The sequence below is a fragment of the Procambarus clarkii genome, chromosome 67, assembly GCF_040958095.1.
Source record: "Procambarus clarkii isolate CNS0578487 chromosome 67, FALCON_Pclarkii_2.0, whole genome shotgun sequence".
NCBI classification, from domain to species: Eukaryota; Metazoa; Arthropoda; class Malacostraca; order Decapoda; family Cambaridae; genus Procambarus; species Procambarus clarkii.
The window spans coordinates 18,195,777-18,212,450 of record NC_091216.1 but is presented as its reverse complement, the minus strand read 5'-3'; the positions used below and the strand labels follow the sequence as shown (position 1 = coordinate 18,212,450).

General features: G+C 39.7%; 1 protein-coding gene across 8 annotated transcripts in view; it reads left to right on the top strand.

Annotated features, from left to right (window-relative positions):
• The window catches only part of LOC123767760 (terribly reduced optic lobes), a 354,074-nt gene that overhangs the window by 192,453 nt on the left and 144,947 nt on the right, over positions 1-16,674 (top strand). For all 8 annotated transcript variants that reach the window (XM_069310630.1, XM_069310627.1, XM_069310626.1 and 5 more), the window contains 3 exons: positions 6,315-6,463; positions 10,856-11,050; positions 13,499-13,615. In XM_069310630.1, coding sequence (XP_069166731.1) covers positions 6,315-6,463; positions 10,856-11,050; positions 13,499-13,615 — 461 coding nt within the window. The remainder of the gene's footprint in view (positions 1-6,314; positions 6,464-10,855; positions 11,051-13,498; positions 13,616-16,674) is intronic.

The window sequence follows — 16,674 nt, the reverse complement described above, 5'->3', positions numbered from 1 at the left end:
ATTCAGAATTGCTTTTAAATACATTAATGGTGAAATACAAAAGAAATTGTTCACAACCTTTGATAGGCCAAAGTTGGAGTACACAGTGGGTGTATGGTGTCCATATCTCAAGAAACATATCAATAAACTGGAGAAAGTGCAAAGACATGCAACCAAATGGCTTCTGGAACTGAAAGATAAGAGCTACGAGGAGAAATTAAAGGTATTAAATATGCCAGACTTAGAAGCTAAAAGAAAGAGGTGATATGATCGTTACATACAAAATAAGGAATCATACGTAACTACATCATAACTACATACGTAACAGGAATCAACAAAATTAATAAGGAAGTATTCATGAGACTTGGAATTTCAAGAACAAAGAGTTCTTGCTAAGAATTTAAGGATTTAAATCCAAGGATTTAAGCTAACTAAACAAAGCTGCTGAAGAAATATAAGAAAATTCACTATTACAAACAGCGTTGTAAATGGGGCATGTTACGGGTGGTGGTGGTGGTGGTGGAGGCCTAAACTTTCTGTAGTGTCAAAGCGTTATAAGACAGAGTGCTGGAAAGATGGTACACCACAAGCATAGCATCTTGTAACTACTCTTAGGTAATTACACTTATTTTGAAATTCTACTTGTACTATAAGGAGGTTTCTGCTAGTTCCCCCATGAAAGACTAATTTTGAAACCATATAAGTTAGAATAAAAGATGCCAAAGAAACAGTGATAAGAGGATAACGTTTCTTACGACACAGACGTATTAGCGTTTCTCACAAGTGTACCCATATGTACCCAAGTGTATTAGTGTACCCACTCTAATAATGTTACTGGTTTCTCATGAAATATCTGCCATTGGATGCAAATAACTTTATATATATGTTCACTGACTATTGTATGCAAATATGATTTTGGAAAAAAGATCAAAATAATGGCAAAATACTTTTGGATGATTTAAGCTGAGCAAATGGAGCAAAACATGAATGAAATGAAAATAGAGGAAAGTGGAAATAGGCAGGATGATTAAAATGTGTGAGGAAATTGAGAGAATTGAATAAGGAAATTATAGCAGTAGTTATAGCACTGTATATGCATTTTGGTATTTATTATAAAATAACAAAATAGTAAATGAATGGATTATAAAGTAACACTGTAAAATATTAAAATTACCTTTCATTATTTTATTCATAAATTATTTAGAACTCGTCAAACCTAAACTGAAATATGTAGCTTCAAAACGGTGTATTCATCTAAAGAATCACATTATAAGATATTAATAAAAACATATTCTTGCCATAAAATATATATAAAATATTAATGATTAGTAAAGCTTACAGGTACCAATTATGCCCAAATTGGAAGATAACAATACAATATAACAATAATTGAAAGGATATGGTATCCTCATCAATTTATTAATGGATATTAGAACACAGGCAGGAAAGATTTTGAAACCATAAATAAGCAGATCAATAAGTCATAGTTGTAAGTTGCTCAGCAATGTTTGCAAGAAAGGCAATGACAAGTATTTTGCATAGTGGTAGATGAAATAAATTCTATGCATTTGTGTACTGATGACAATAGAAGATTAAGAATTATTTATAATAAACAAAATAAAAAAGAATGAACAGCAACAGGCTATTGCCATTCCTTTAACTACTGGTACATCCATCGAATTGAATAGCAATCTTGAGTTGGGGTTTTAATTATAACAATATAAATCAAAAGAAATTCTTATTCTCAGCATTCATCTGAGCAAAGTTGGAATATATAGTGGTAGTGCAGTGTCTGCATCTGAAGAAACATGTCAAACAGTTAGAATGAGTGCTACCCATTCTGGAAGATAAAAGTGTATCAGAGAATATAAAAAGAGGGATAAGGTAGGTTTCATAACTACAGCTACAGGTGGAAATGGAGGATAAATTTGCTGTAAAAAGAAAACAAAACATTTGTAGGAGAGATGTGGGAAAATATTTCCTCTCAAAATGAGTTGTGAGCAGTTGGGATAGTAAAAGTTGAGTTAAATATTTGATTTGTTATTTTTATATATATACAAGAGTTTTTACATTCTTGTAAAGCCACTAGCGCTCATGGCGTTTTTGCCAGAGATTGACATTGATCGGGCAGAGATTCTAGATTCCCAAAGAAAAGTGGGGACACCATTAACTTGGACTATAGTGTGTAAATCACAAATTAGTAATCACAAATAAGTAATCATAGCTATGAAAAGAGGCTGAAGGATTTCAATATTCCAAAGCTAATATACAAAAGAAACAAAAAACATAGGTGATCACCATATGCAAAATAGTTGCAGAATTAGAGTTTATAAACAGGAAATTTTGAAATCTGCAACTTTTAAGGACAAGAGGCCATAGATTTAAGCTACAACTTGTAAATAGATTTAAGAATTTGCAAAAGACATTATCTTTTGAAAATGGAGTGGCAGACAGATGGAATAGGTTAATGAGAGGACATTAGATGCCATAACCATTTGAATCTTCAAATTGTCATATGATAAAAATTACAGGGAAGACGGAACACCACAAACATGAACTCTCATAATGAAACTACACTTAAGACAATTATGCACCCCCCCCTCCTCATAACACACACTAGTTTATACATAAAAATATATTAGAAGAGTTTTAATAATATACTGCATCTAAATTATTTATGGAGTGACTATTTGCATGTAAAAGCATAAAGTTGTGTATACTCTACATAAGCAAATTAATACTTAATTTTGTGTGTGAATGTAAATACGCAAATCTTTGTAGTGTGTGTGGTGAATATATTTCAGTAACAGAATACTGGATACACAATCAGTATTTAACATGTTTCCTTTTCCTTTTCTTCTACTGCTTACCTTGATGATCAACTTGTTATCTTGATCGCCACAACCATGACCATTATGACTTAAAACACAACACCACCACCACCACCACCCACCACCCTCACCACTACCGCTACCACTGCGTCTTGTTGGGTGTGTGGGAGCAGTTGGGTCCAGTGGAGCTCGGTGTGGTGGTGCCTTGTCCCCCCTGCTGTTCCTTGTCTCCCTCCTTGTGGGCATGGTGGTGCTCCTCCTGCCTCCATGCACCTCTACCATTGGTAACACTACTTTTCCCTGCTTGTTAAATCCTGCCTGTTTTTCACCCTGGCTGACCTAGCATGTTCTCGTTGTAATATGCCTATAAACCTTTGATGTGTTATGTTAAATGCTCTCGGCAAATTAGGAATATTCAGGTACTTTGTGTATTTTGTCTTGCAGCAAATTAAGTTTATTATTAGCTATTCATATTTAATTTGACTCTTATCATATATTGTTCAACCTACTGTATGCACATTGCATTATTAAATATTAATGTATTTTTATGTTAACTTTCATATATGTAGTTCTGTATTTCAAAGAATGTTATGCATATTACTTGTTAAAAATAAATGCATGTTACGGTATATTGCCATTCATGATTACAGTCTAGTAATATGAAATTCTGGATGTGGTTTGTGGAGTGAGCTATTGTGAAGTTCCAGTTCTGACGTTGTTTGCTACTTTCAGTAAAATGTCTGTGTGTGTGTGTGTGTGTGTGTGTGTCAGTCTTTAAATTCAGATTGCAAAAAAGTTTTGTTAGCATTTGGCAAAGCAATATTAAATAATATATAAGGCTGTTTAAAACCTCTTCACAAGTACTAAACCCATTCAAGCCATAATCAGGATATGTACAAATCCAAATCCTCAGATTGTCACTTTAACATAATGTTATCTTCATGACGGCACTGCATGTTTCCTTTGACAACATCCTTAAAAATATTATAAACATTTCTTCAGATTGCCATATTTTATATCAGTTCAGTATTTGTCTTTTAATTTTTTTTCATAGTAAAAACAGCATTTATTGTTTTCAATTTAGCTGGTTTCAAAAATAATAATATGATATGATAGTCAACAATAACAGCATTGGCTCATGTATCAGTTTGGGCATGTCGCTCATCAATTGTTTATTTATTTAACTTTTCAATTAACATTTAAAATATAATGAGCTTCAGTCTTACTGGCATGCCTTAGAATTTTGCTCTGTTTCTGTCTTTTGTGTCATTCTGTTGTCAGACAATAAATTTTGAGAAAAATATTATTTGTCATACAATGTTTCAGGCAAGTCTATACCTAAAATAATTAATTAAGAATCACAATATTGAAAATAATGCACAATTTAAAATTATACTATAGTTTATGATTTGTCCAACTCAATAGTTGAGATTTCTATGTTCTAATTTCGTTGTACGTCGGTATATATATACTATGGTCCTCATAGTTGCTATAAGTACTACAAAAACAGGCGGATGAGCTGAATATATAGATGTAAACAGGTGATATATTTGGCTAGTTGTACCTGGACAAGAACTCAAGGAAGACATTAGATATTATTTTATATTTTGTATGTTAGGCCTATTAGAAATTCTGGGTTTATATTCAGGAAGTTAGTTTTTCCAGTTACTTATTGTGTGTGTGTGTGTGTGTATGTTGTTCCTCCTAGGCACAAATTTAGGGCCAGTGATAAAATGGTCCCAAATTCTTGCCTAGCTCAGGGCTCATAAAATGTTTAATATGGCTGTTGGTGTGAAGTTGGAAAAATTAAAGAATAAACAGTATATGTAAACTCACCTTCATTATAATGGTGCAAGGGAGGCACTGGTGAAAAGCTCAGTCAACCCAGAGTGACCTGTAGATCTTTTTCTTAAAAATTCAAAGCCTTTTCAAGGCCTACTCGTCATCACAGGAACACCAATTTACATTCGCCTAACTGCTAGTTAGCCATGTAGTTGCTACAGTATCTCTATCTGCCACTAGATGGCAGCATTCTCAGCAGACCTTGGTACACTTCTCCAAGCATCGTACATTTTCCTTGAGTGGTTCCCATGGCATTTGGGCAGGCAAGAGACTAGATTCAGATAACTATCTTGATTTTATACTTTGAATCATTTTCAGTGTGCAGCAAGCTCATGCCTATTAGGAATGCTTCTTGTATAGATGGAGACAGGGCTTATATGTATGCATAATATATATATGTTAATATTTTAAACTGACACCTCAGAGTTGCCTGTTTTTTCTTGTTGCATTCAGGCTTCATCAGTGATCTTTCTCTTCTTGAGTTTTCCACTATATTTGCAGTTTCTTGGTACTGTAGTACAGGACATACAACTTTATGGTGTGTATACAGTTGGATACATTTAGTGGATATTTTAGTTGTGGGTGAGGGGATGAGCTGTTTTTGTTTGCAAGTCTTGTCATGATCAAGTTCTTCATCATTGTACAGTATTTAAACAATGTACAGATTTCTTCATTAAATATTTGCAAATTTTAGCATCATGTAGTTAGCTACTCCATATCTAGGTTCGTTTATACAATTTTGGCCTAGATTAAGTCGTACATGAGGCACATCAAAGGTATTTATTTTTGTTATTGTTCACTGATTGTTGTAATATTTCTGAAATAATTTAAGTCAGTGTTAAAATTAAATGAGGATTAAATTGATTAAGAATGCTTAAAAGATTATATTTTATATATATATATATATATATATATATATATATATATATATATATATATATATATATATATATATATATATATATATATATATATATATATATATATATATATATATATATATTATTTATTTATTTATATTTAGTCAATTACACTATTGTGGAAATAAACATTTCATTAACTTGGACAGTAGAAGACTGGAACCACCAACCCCATGGTGTGAGGCGGAAGCTCTATCACTGAGCTTTTTGTTATTATATTTGTTATTGTCTGTTGTCTTAAAATATATTTATAATATAAATACCAAATTAAACTGATTTTGCTCTCAGCTAGGCATAAATTAAGTGTTAATTAATTACCTGTATTTTCATATTTTATACTTATGATTTTTTATTATAACTGTAGTTGATGATTTTTAGAAAATACATTTCTCCCTTAAATAATCACTTGATATGAAAATTAAATTGCACTGGGGATTTTTATTATTGTATAGTTGATATAGCTATTATAAGGTATAACTGTTTAAATGTAATCAATTAAGTTAGTCTGCTGGATAACCATGTTTATTTAGTATTGTTTTCTTTCATACTTAGCCCAATAGATTTGTTTTAGATCCTTCAGTTGGCCATAACAAATCTTTAGTTTTAATATATGCTCTTTGTAGTTTGTATTGTCATATTATATCATGGCTAAAACTTTGTAAAATGCAGTATTGACTTCATGTTATGGTTTGAAATAATATGTCTATATTTACCTATATCTGTTTTTGTTTCTCAAACCTAGGAGGACGACCTCGTGTTATCTTGGACGTGGATCGTAAAGTTCTTCAAGTAAGAGTTGGGGCACCATTAGACGTTCGTTGCTTTGCTGAGGGAAGCCCATTTCTTCAGATTATTTGGACTCGTGGTCCAAACAGAGATCTTCCTGTCAATGTAAGTTCTTTTTGAGTTTTATATCCTTAAATACCAGTAAATTAAATATAATTCTAATCCTGTCAGTACTGGGCTCTCAAAATTTTAAGAAAAATGGAGGATTGTATAGCCTAATTTTTATTTAGTAGAGGTCATAGAACACTATATAATTAAGTGAAAGATGAGAGAAGTTGTAAAGTGAAGAAAGTACAGTTGAAGAAACAGGTTGAGTTATTAGTTAGAACTATTTTAGAAATACTGCAAAGGGAATGTAGAAAGAAAGAAAAGGGGGCTGGAGGTCATATTGAACCTGAGAAGGACAGGGAGCTGGAGGTCATATTGAACCTGAGAATGACAGGCAGCTGGATGTCATATTGAACCTGAGAATGACAGGGAGCTGGATGTCATATTGAACCTGAGAATGACAGGGAACTGGAGGTCATATTGAACCTGAGAAAGACAGGGAACTGAAGGTCATATTGAACCTGAGAAAGACAGGGAACTGGAGGTCATATTGAACCTGAAAAAGTAATGAAACTGGTGTGAAGATCTGCACATATCAACCATGAAGAAAGTAGAGGGTTTAAGAGAAAGGAACTGTAGTAAGAAGCAGAATGTCCATGAGGTACATGACAGTTTAAAGGTAGTAGAGGCAGAAGGGAAATGCTTCTGGAAATTGGGTACTGTTGGATATGAGGTGCTAATATACTATGTAGTTGACTGAACTGCAGTTGTGCCAGTAGGTTTCTTATTCTCATATTCAACATAGAAAAAGATGCCAACTATAGCAATCTTATCATCTATCACAGATGTCATTAGAATTTGTATGGGAGTAATATCTGTAATATACATTGGAAACCTTGAAACAAATGTAAATCAAGGATTTCAGAGGAGACAATATGATGCTCAGTTAGGAAAGGTTCCTGATCCTGTGCTATGGACAAAACAAATTAAAACAGGAAACATGTATAAAACCATACTATAATGGTTAACCATGCTATAAAATGGAAAGAAATGGTAAAAGTAATGAAAAGGTAAAAGGTGAGTAATTATATTAGAAGACTTTTCTAGGGGAGCTCCTTGTGGCTCCCTCAAACCTCTGAAGCCACATTTGACTGGACCTGGGGCAGAGCCCATGTCTGTACTTCCTGCCCAGGATAGAAAAGAGAAAAGTCCAAAAGAGAGACTTCAAAAGAAAGGGAGTTGGCTGCAGAAAAACCATGAACCCTTCGTGGGGTAAAGCCTCCGCAATTGATACGGAATAGGTAGCAAATTGTGGGGCCTCACTCAACGACATTTCCTCTGCCTGGGCTTTTCCCTGCTGGTCCACCATGAGGCAAAAAAATTCATCCTAGCTTGTTCGGGAGCTTATTTGAGTGGGGAGGCACCGACTTCCATCCCCAGGATGGTAATGGGTTCTTGGGGATGCGGCCACCTCTCGTTAGGCCACCCCGGCTGATCTGTCTAAACTCCCCTGTTTTGCGGTCCAAATTCTTGGTAATCACTTAGTAATCACTTAAGCCTCGAGAGAGTGGGGTTTGTATGTGTGGGGTGAGCACCCTCACCGAAACGTAGCAGAGACCAGGCGGTCCTTAAGGGACTTGTTGCATCTCCATGCTATCATCGGAGGTTCTTGTGGGAAGTGTGCCCATGTTGAGTGCTCGCCATATGTTTCTTCTAACCAGATCCAAATGGTTTGGAGTGCCTCCTGTAGTGGTCTTGACAGGCCTGCGAAAAAAGTTGCAGGGAGGATGCTCCTGTTTTGGTGGTCTCGTTGCGTCTGTTTAAGTAGTTGCTTCCTGGTTCGTTCCTGCAGGCTTCTTGCTGCGTGTTGGAGGACTTCTTGATATCCTCTGTCGCGGAGCATTACCCAGAGGTCCTGGAGCTGGGTCTGTAGGATCCTGTCATCATTGTTTATTGGTTTTTGGCGGAGGCCCAGGGAGAACGGTAGTGTGTTCTTGAGTGGTTCCGGGTGGCACGAGTCATACCTGAGATACATGTGCAGGTTTGTTGGTTTGTAGTAGGCTCTCATGTATAGGAGTCTACTTGCTGGGTCTATCCAGACCGTGGTATCCAGGAAATTGAATTCTTCCTCGTGCCTCTCTATCGTGAACCATAAGTTTGGGTGAACCGTGTTTGCCCATGCGTGGAAGATGTTTAGGGCCTGGGAGGGACCCAGCATTATGCCAAAGATGTCGTCAATGTATCTAAAGTAGATGGGGGGGGGGGGGAGGTTGTTGGGGTAACCACTATGTTGTACCTCAAATACTTGGTGCACAAAGATTTCTTCTATAGCGACGCTGCTGGATGTCCCTATTGCTGTCCCCTTCACCTGCCTATACGTTGCGTTGTTAAAAGTTAGGATGGTATCCCGCATCATATGGAGTATAGCTTCTACCAGTAGGGCTTGCGAGGGAGGATGCCTGACACCTGCATCCCGTAGGTCCCGTCTGATCCTGTGTATGTTGGCGGTGAAGAAATCAGCTTCCAGATTTGCTGCTTTTCTTTAGGGGATACTAGGGTATAGAGAGACAATATCCAGAGAGAAAAGGGTAGCCTCGAGTGGGACGGTGTCCCATCTCGTTGTTGGTGGCTTCAAGTTTCAGTAGGAAGTCCGTAGTGGCTTAGGACGATTAGACGTTCGTCCAGGAGGCATAGGAGAGGGTTTCAAGAGGGCTGTGCAGATCCAGTCTATGGGACGGGTCGGTGCTCTACATCCACTGAGTACTGGCCAAGATCCAGTGATGGGGTCCATGCCTTTGTAGATTTTTGGGAGCAGGTATAAGTGGGGGAGTTCAGAGTTGAAACTCATGAAGAAATCCCTTGCTGCAGGTCTGAAAAGGCCTCCCTGACCACCGTTCCTATGGAGGTCCAAGACCAGGATCTGGTTTAAAGTTTCAAGTGTGGGGACAAATTGTGGGGCCACACAATTTGCCACATCCCATGCTAAACCCTGCCCCAACCTGGAAACTCTCAGATGCTTTGCGACCAGAAGCAAGAAAAGGGAAGATCAAAATGAGGGCAATCCCCGCACAAAGGGGATACTCTTTGGTACTGGTGGTAGATTTGTACATGTGCAGCCTTTCTCCGTCCTGGCGACGGTCGAGACGGCTGCTTTCCGGAGGGGTTCTTGGGTTATTGATGCTTGATTGGTTTGGCCAGGGGTGCGTCCTGTGTTGTCCGGTTGTGCTTTTTGCCGTTGCTTGCGTATCGTGTCTGGGGATGTGCTGTGGTTGATCCGGTTCCCCTCGTTCCCTGTTTTCAAGGCTCGGGTCTCCCAGGTCGTCCCCAGAGTTTTTCATTCTTCCAGCCTGCGGTCTGTCTTTGTGCCCGTGCTGTTCAGACGTTTGCAGCTTTTGCTGCTGTGTTGGTGACGTCTAGGGCTCATTTTGGGCGCAGGGATTTGAGGGTCACACAGGTTCTTGGCCGCCCATTCTTTATGCGCGTCTGCTCCTGTGCGTTCTTGTTGCCTTGGGTCGCAGGTTGCAACCTGTTGTCTCGGCTTCGCGTTGCAGAGTTTGTGGCGGCCGCCTCCCGGGTTAGCCCTTTCTTTTCCTTCTCTTTGGGAATGAAGCTCCAGGGAGCCATAGGGGCTCCCCACAGAAAACCAGCGTTGAATGTAATGAAACGCCATTTTCTGGGTGAGCCCCGGAGGCTCCCTAGCAACCCTGCCTCCCACCGGTAGGTGGTTTTTTCGCGTTGGTTGAAGCTTAGCTTCCGAACTGAAGCTTGGCAGCCGGCGCGGTAGGTCCGGGGCTTCCCCCTCCCCCTCTCGGGGTGGGGAGGGCTGCACGGACGATCGGGGCGGCAGTAAAGTGTGATGTTTGCTTGTTTCCTTGTGATTGTAGGGAGTTTCTACCTCTCTGTTCATTTTTTTGTTTTAGTTTTTTACCATGTGGGGTTTGTTTTGTTATGCCTACCTTTCTGGGTGCCTAACCCCGGTCGATGGCAGATAAGGAAAACCCCAACCACAAAGGGGTTTTCCAGGGCCATTGCTCCCTGAAACCTCTCCGAAGGGGCCAGGTTCTGGTGCTGTTCCCTGGTAGGTCTGAACTCCTTAGCTAATGTCCCAGTCTAATATAACATACATTAGCCCGATAAGCTCCAGAGAGCCTCCGGGGCTCACCCAGAAAATGGCGTTTCATTACATTCAACGCTGGTTTTTTGGGTGCGTCAACGTATCTGGGTTGTGGACATGTAATTATGACTTGTCATTGTACTTTGTGAAGTGATTGACAGTTTTATTGACAGAATCTTTACCCCTGCTCAGCCCATAACTTGGATTTCACATGCTATGTACACTTATTTTAGATGAATTGTTTTAATTTGATGTTAAATTTGACTGATTTAGAAGTGTCTTATAAGGATTATCATCATTATTCATCGATTCATCATCATTCATCTATTCCACAGGTGTTCCAGCAGAACGGATTGCTCTCATTTCGCAGTGCTCAACTATCTGACTCGGGAGAATATTACTGTACAGCAACAAATAATCAAGGAACCGATTATGATCGAATCATCATTAATGTAGTCCAAGGTGATGGTGATCACAGACCTATAATTACTGAAAGGCCTACTGCTCCTACTCAACTGATTATTGTGAGGGTAAGTTTTAGCATAATTGTGATTCTATTTAAAGACATTTTCTGGGGAAAACTAAAAAGTTGGAGTGGTCAGATGAAAAGAATGGGGAAGTTAATGGAGTGTGAAGAAGATTTTTATCCGTAAGTTGTAAAATACCGATGTAATAAAAAAGGGTGTTCTTGGAAGACCTTTCCCATCGGGGAAGCTCCCTGATGCTGCAACCTGGCAGTGCCTAGGATGAGTGAGGGGCAAGTGATGAATGAGGAAAAGGAAAATTATGAGGGATGAAGGTAAAGTTATAAGTGTGGGAGGGGAAGAGGTCAATGGTGAAGGGAAAGTGATGGCACGAAAAATGGAGGGATGGAAAGTGTTGTGATGGAGGGGAAAAATGAGGACGGAGATCAGGGATGGCATTTCATTACATTCATCGCTGGTTAGCTGTTTATTTCAATCTTACCTTACAAAGCGATCTTTTCATGAATAGCTGAATTTCTGACCAGAATACCAGAATCTCTTCCAGAATACCTGAATCTCTTCCAGAATACCTTACAAAGTGATCTTTTGAAAACTACCTTACAAATTGATCTTCTCCTATAATCTTTTCAAGACTATCTTACACTTCACAAGCTTGGCTACATACCACCTACAGGTACTAAAGCCATGGGTCTATTTGCGTGTGCTATTTTCAAACACACAGAACGAAGAAACAGGAGGCAAAAATCTGTTTGTGCCCGGTGCATCGAGTGCGAATTCTCGGTGTATAATGGACTGCTTCTTTGATTATCACTCACTTCCGAAGTACTGAGTATGTTATACAGTGTGTGACTGTATAAATAGTGTGTGAAAGTGTACATATTGTAAATATATTGAATATTGAACAAGTAATACTGTGCCAATGAACAATTGTTGTGGACACATTACTGACACATGTATCACAGTTCTTTGGTACATTTTGAATGTTCTACTGTATACATACTGTAAAGGACACCAATGTCTATCATATACAATAAAAGACACTAATTATAAAGTATTGAAAATGCATAGAAAATATAAAGAGTAATATATTTATGGCAACTCGCGAGGCTTCACTGGCCTGGGCGACCACCTCTGGGAACTTCACGCATAGGCAATCAGCCTGTGATGACATCACGCACCACTTTGTCCACATCCCCATGACCAAAGTAAATAGATTTTTTTCTTTTTACATGTACTTGTTCAGGGAAGGAAATTTAACATTTTACAAAGAAAAAATTTGTTTGTGAACATCTGATTTTCTGCGCACAACCAGAATTTCACTATAAATGCGGTACATCACAGTGGTTAAGCATGCCAAAACTAGGAGACTGGAGGTGGTAAACATGCCAAAACTAGAAGATAAAAGAAAAAGAGGAGATATGATCACTTTCAAAATACTAAAAAAAATCAACCAAATTGACAAAGAGGAATTCCAGAAACCAGCAACTTCATGAACAAGAGGACACAGATTCAAACCAAGGAAACAAAGGTGCCTAAAAAATACTAGAAAGTTTTCTTTTGCAAACAGAGTGGTAGACGGTTGGAACAAGTTAAGTGAGAAGGTGGAGGAGGTCAGAACCGTCAGTACTGTGTTTCAAACTACTGTATTATACGACAAAGAATACTGGGAAGATGGGATACCATGAGCGTAGCTCTCATCCTGTAACTACACTTAGGTAATTACACACACACACACACACATATATATACTGTACATACGTACGTACATACATACATACATACATACATACATACATACATACATACATACATACATACATACATACATACGACATCTTGTCTTTCTGGGCCTTTGAGAGAACTGTCATTATGGTGGATTGAGTAAATTAATGGAAGGTCTAGGAAGCCTTTCTTTCTTCCAAGAGGTTTCTTTTGAATACTCATAAATGTCACATTATATTGACGTGAAATCCAAACATGCTTTAGTTTGGACAAACAATATGGTTAGTATTGAAATTTTGCAATGAAGCCTTATAGCCAAAAAATTTTGTTAAAATATTTTTTTTTTTGTTTCATTATATATGGTTTAATATATATAATTTTTCTTTACGAAAGAATATTCAGTAGGCCAGTACTGTATTGTTTGTATTGTAAGATAGATGTATTGTTTGTATTGTAAGATAGATGTATTGTTTGTATTGTAAGATAGACCTAGCATAGGGACTTTGAATACCTTCTCTTATCAATTACAATCAAAACATACATACATACATACAGTAGTACTCTAACAGACATAAACCTTATACGTAAAGATAAATGGAGAATATATACTTTCTGTCTGTATACATTTTGCATTAAGTATTGGAATACAATGAGGTATATTGTGTGTGCTTTGCCTGCGTATTTGTCATGGTCTGAGATCAATGCTCTCTTGGTGAAATGCAATCATTTATTATTGTTAGTACTGTATTATGATACTCTGTGTTTTTACAGGTTTCAAATGAAATGGTACAAGCTCGATCAGGAGAAACTGTACGTGTGAGCTGTTCTGCTGGTAGCCCAGGACAATTAAGAATAGAATGGAGTCGAGTACAAGGGTCCCTTCCTTCAGTAAGTGATAACTTTTGTTGCCTTTTTAATTCATAAAAAATCCAAAATGAGATAAAATGAAAGTGATGAAGCCATTGTAGACATTGTGTTTATAAAGAGATAAATACTTTTTAGCTCTGAATTAGATATCACAACAAAAGTATTTAATTAGGTTTCTGGGGGGATCCCCATCAGGTCCCTGGAGCTATCCAGGCTGATATGTATCTATTAGCTTACTGGCATCAGTCAACGTGCATGGAGTTCTTGCCTACCGGGAACCATGAGCCAGATCCTGGCCTCCTCAGAGAGGCACGAGGAGCAATGGCCTTTAGAAACCCACGTATGTGGTTGGGAGCATTCTATATCTGCCATCGACCAGGTCTGGCACCCAGAAAGGTAGGCGCTCCAAAACAAACCCTTCTTCTGGTGAAAATATTGCTACCGAAAGCTGAACGAGTGAACAGAACTCCCCAAAAGAAAATTAGCAAACGAGCATGATGTCATAACGTTGCCGCGCCGTTGTCTGCCCCCCCCCCCCTCCTCCCCGGGAGGGAAGAGGAGCCCCAGATCCTTGTGCTGGCAATCCAACCGTCAGTTCCTGGCTGATGTGATACTGGCAGGTCATGTGCCTCTGGCTCCTACTTTGGTTTCAGTTTCTGTGCTTTGTGGCGTGGGCTGTTCCTACAGGTGGTGTGAGCCAGGAGTAATCTCACTTCTGTGTTTATAGGAGTAATATTTTGCAGTTCTCGGGCTGCATGTGCCTAGGGTTTCCTTCCCTAGGTGCCCTGTAATTACTGCCATTGGGGCTTGGGGCTACCTTCCACAAGTTGCCTTGGGATTTACCTCCGCTGTGTTTTTTACTGCTCGGTACTAGGCTGCCCGTGGAGTCAGCTGGGGTTTCTGTTGCCCTTGTTTGCCTCTGGGTAGAAGGGAGTTTTTGTCACTGGTAGGGGCGCAGCATACTGCACAGCTAGTTATCACCTATTATAGCGGCCGGCTCTATTCTGCCTAGGTACATTGTTCTCTTGCAGGGTTTCCTTTTGTTTTTCTGCCTGGTGGGGGGGGGGGTCTGGCTTTGGTTGGTTGCCCCCTATCTATCTTTCGGGGTCTTTAGATAGACATTTCTGTATTCTTGGTGGTACCCCTTGCTAGGGGGCCCCCGTGAGTGGACACGCCCCGGTGGGTTCGGCTTTTAGAAGTTTGCTTGGTAGTTCTGGGCACCGGTTCGCAGTCCCCTGCCTGGGCTTCCCTTAGCATATTACCAGGGCTAAGGGCTCTGAAAAACCCCGCGGGGCTCCGTGGTCCGATGGATGTGACCCTTGAGTTCCCTCTCGCTTCGTACAGGGTTCATTTGTTTCAGGGTGACATTCACAGGTTGTTCCTCTGCCGTAGTGCTTGTAAGGTCAGTGATTATTTTCACTTGGAGCCGTGTGACATTTGCTGCTTGTTTGGCTCCAGTTCACCCAAGCTACTAATCATGATATGAGGGGTGCAGGCAGCAGCTGCATTGCATGCTAGGTTCAGGTTGCTGCAACTTAGATAGTTTGGTCATTTCGCCGGATGCCCCGAGACTGCCCCGTTTTGGTTTTAGGGACCCGGACTTGGGGGTGGGTGTTGCTTTGGCTTTGGTTTCGTCAGCCCCACCATGTCCTTTCCCTTCTGTTGATCATCCCATTCCTCCCCCCCCCCCCATGCTTCTGGCTCCGAAACGTCTGGTGGTTTCCGAGTCAGGGCAGGGGTCTCGTTGGTGTTGAGACTCAGATGGTCTTGAGGGAGTCCCCTTCTGGGATAGTGACGGAGGCATTTGAGCCTGGTCCTCCAGCTGGAGCTTCTGGGTGTGACCAGTGGGCCCCCTTCATTCCTGCTTTTTTGCCTGCTTCTGCTCTTTCTTTAGAGGCGGGGGGTTTGGAGGACGGCTCGGCCCCGGATCCTCCAAACGCTGGGTGAGGGAGGAGGTAGAATTGGAGGGCCTTGGGCCCCTGTTGTACTCTGCCTGGGTTTTTGTACTCTCTGAGCGGGGGTTCTCTTTTGCTCCCTCCTCGTACGAATTGGATTTGGTATTCTAACCCTCGCGGATTCGGTTCTGAGACCCCGTTGGTTCTTCGGTTCCATTCTTCCTGAGGTTTTCAGCTTCCAGCATCCCCGTCCCATGTGGTGCGGGAAGCCCTTGTGGCTTACCTCCTTCGCGACCCAGATTATGCTTTCATGATGTATCTGCGTTCCTTTGTAATTACCTAACTGTAATTACCTAAGTGTAGTTACAGGATGAGAACTATGCTCGTGGTGTCCCATCTTCCTAGCACTCTTTGTCGTATAATGCTTTGAAACTACTGACGGTTTTGGCTTCCACCACCTTCTCACTTAACTTGTTCCAGCTGTCTACCACTCTGTTTGCGAAAGTGAATTTTCTTACATTTTTTGGCATCTTTGTTTAGTTAGTTTAAATCTATGACCTCTTGTTCTTGAAGTTCCAGGTCTCAGGAAATCTTCCCTATTAATTTTATCAATTCCTGGTACTATTTTGTACATAGGGATTCATATCACCTCTTTTTTTTATATATTCTAGTTTTGGCATATTTAATGCCTCTAACCTCTCCTCATAGTGCATGCCCTTCAGTTCTGGGAGCCACTTAGTAGCATGTCTTTGCACCTTTTCCAGTTTGTTGAAGTGCTTCTTAAGATATGGCCACAATACAACCGCTGCATATTCTTTGCTTTGGCCTAACAAAAGTCGTGAACAATTTTTCTAGTATTGCGCCATCCATGTATTTAAAAGCAATTCTGAAGTTAGAAAGCGTAGCATAGGTTCCTTGCACAACGTTCTTTATGTGGTCCTTAGGTGATAGATTTTTATCTAGAACCACTCCTAGATATCTTTCTTTATCAGAAGTCTTTAAAGATTTTCCACATAATTTATAGGTTGTGTGGGGTCTATGTTCTCCTATTCCACATTCCATGACATGGCATTCATGCACATTCAATTCCATTTGCCAAGTGGGGCTCCATATTCTGTACTTATTTTGTCCAGGTCTTCTTGAAGGGCATTACAATTATCTGCTTCTTATTTTTTAGTTTTTACC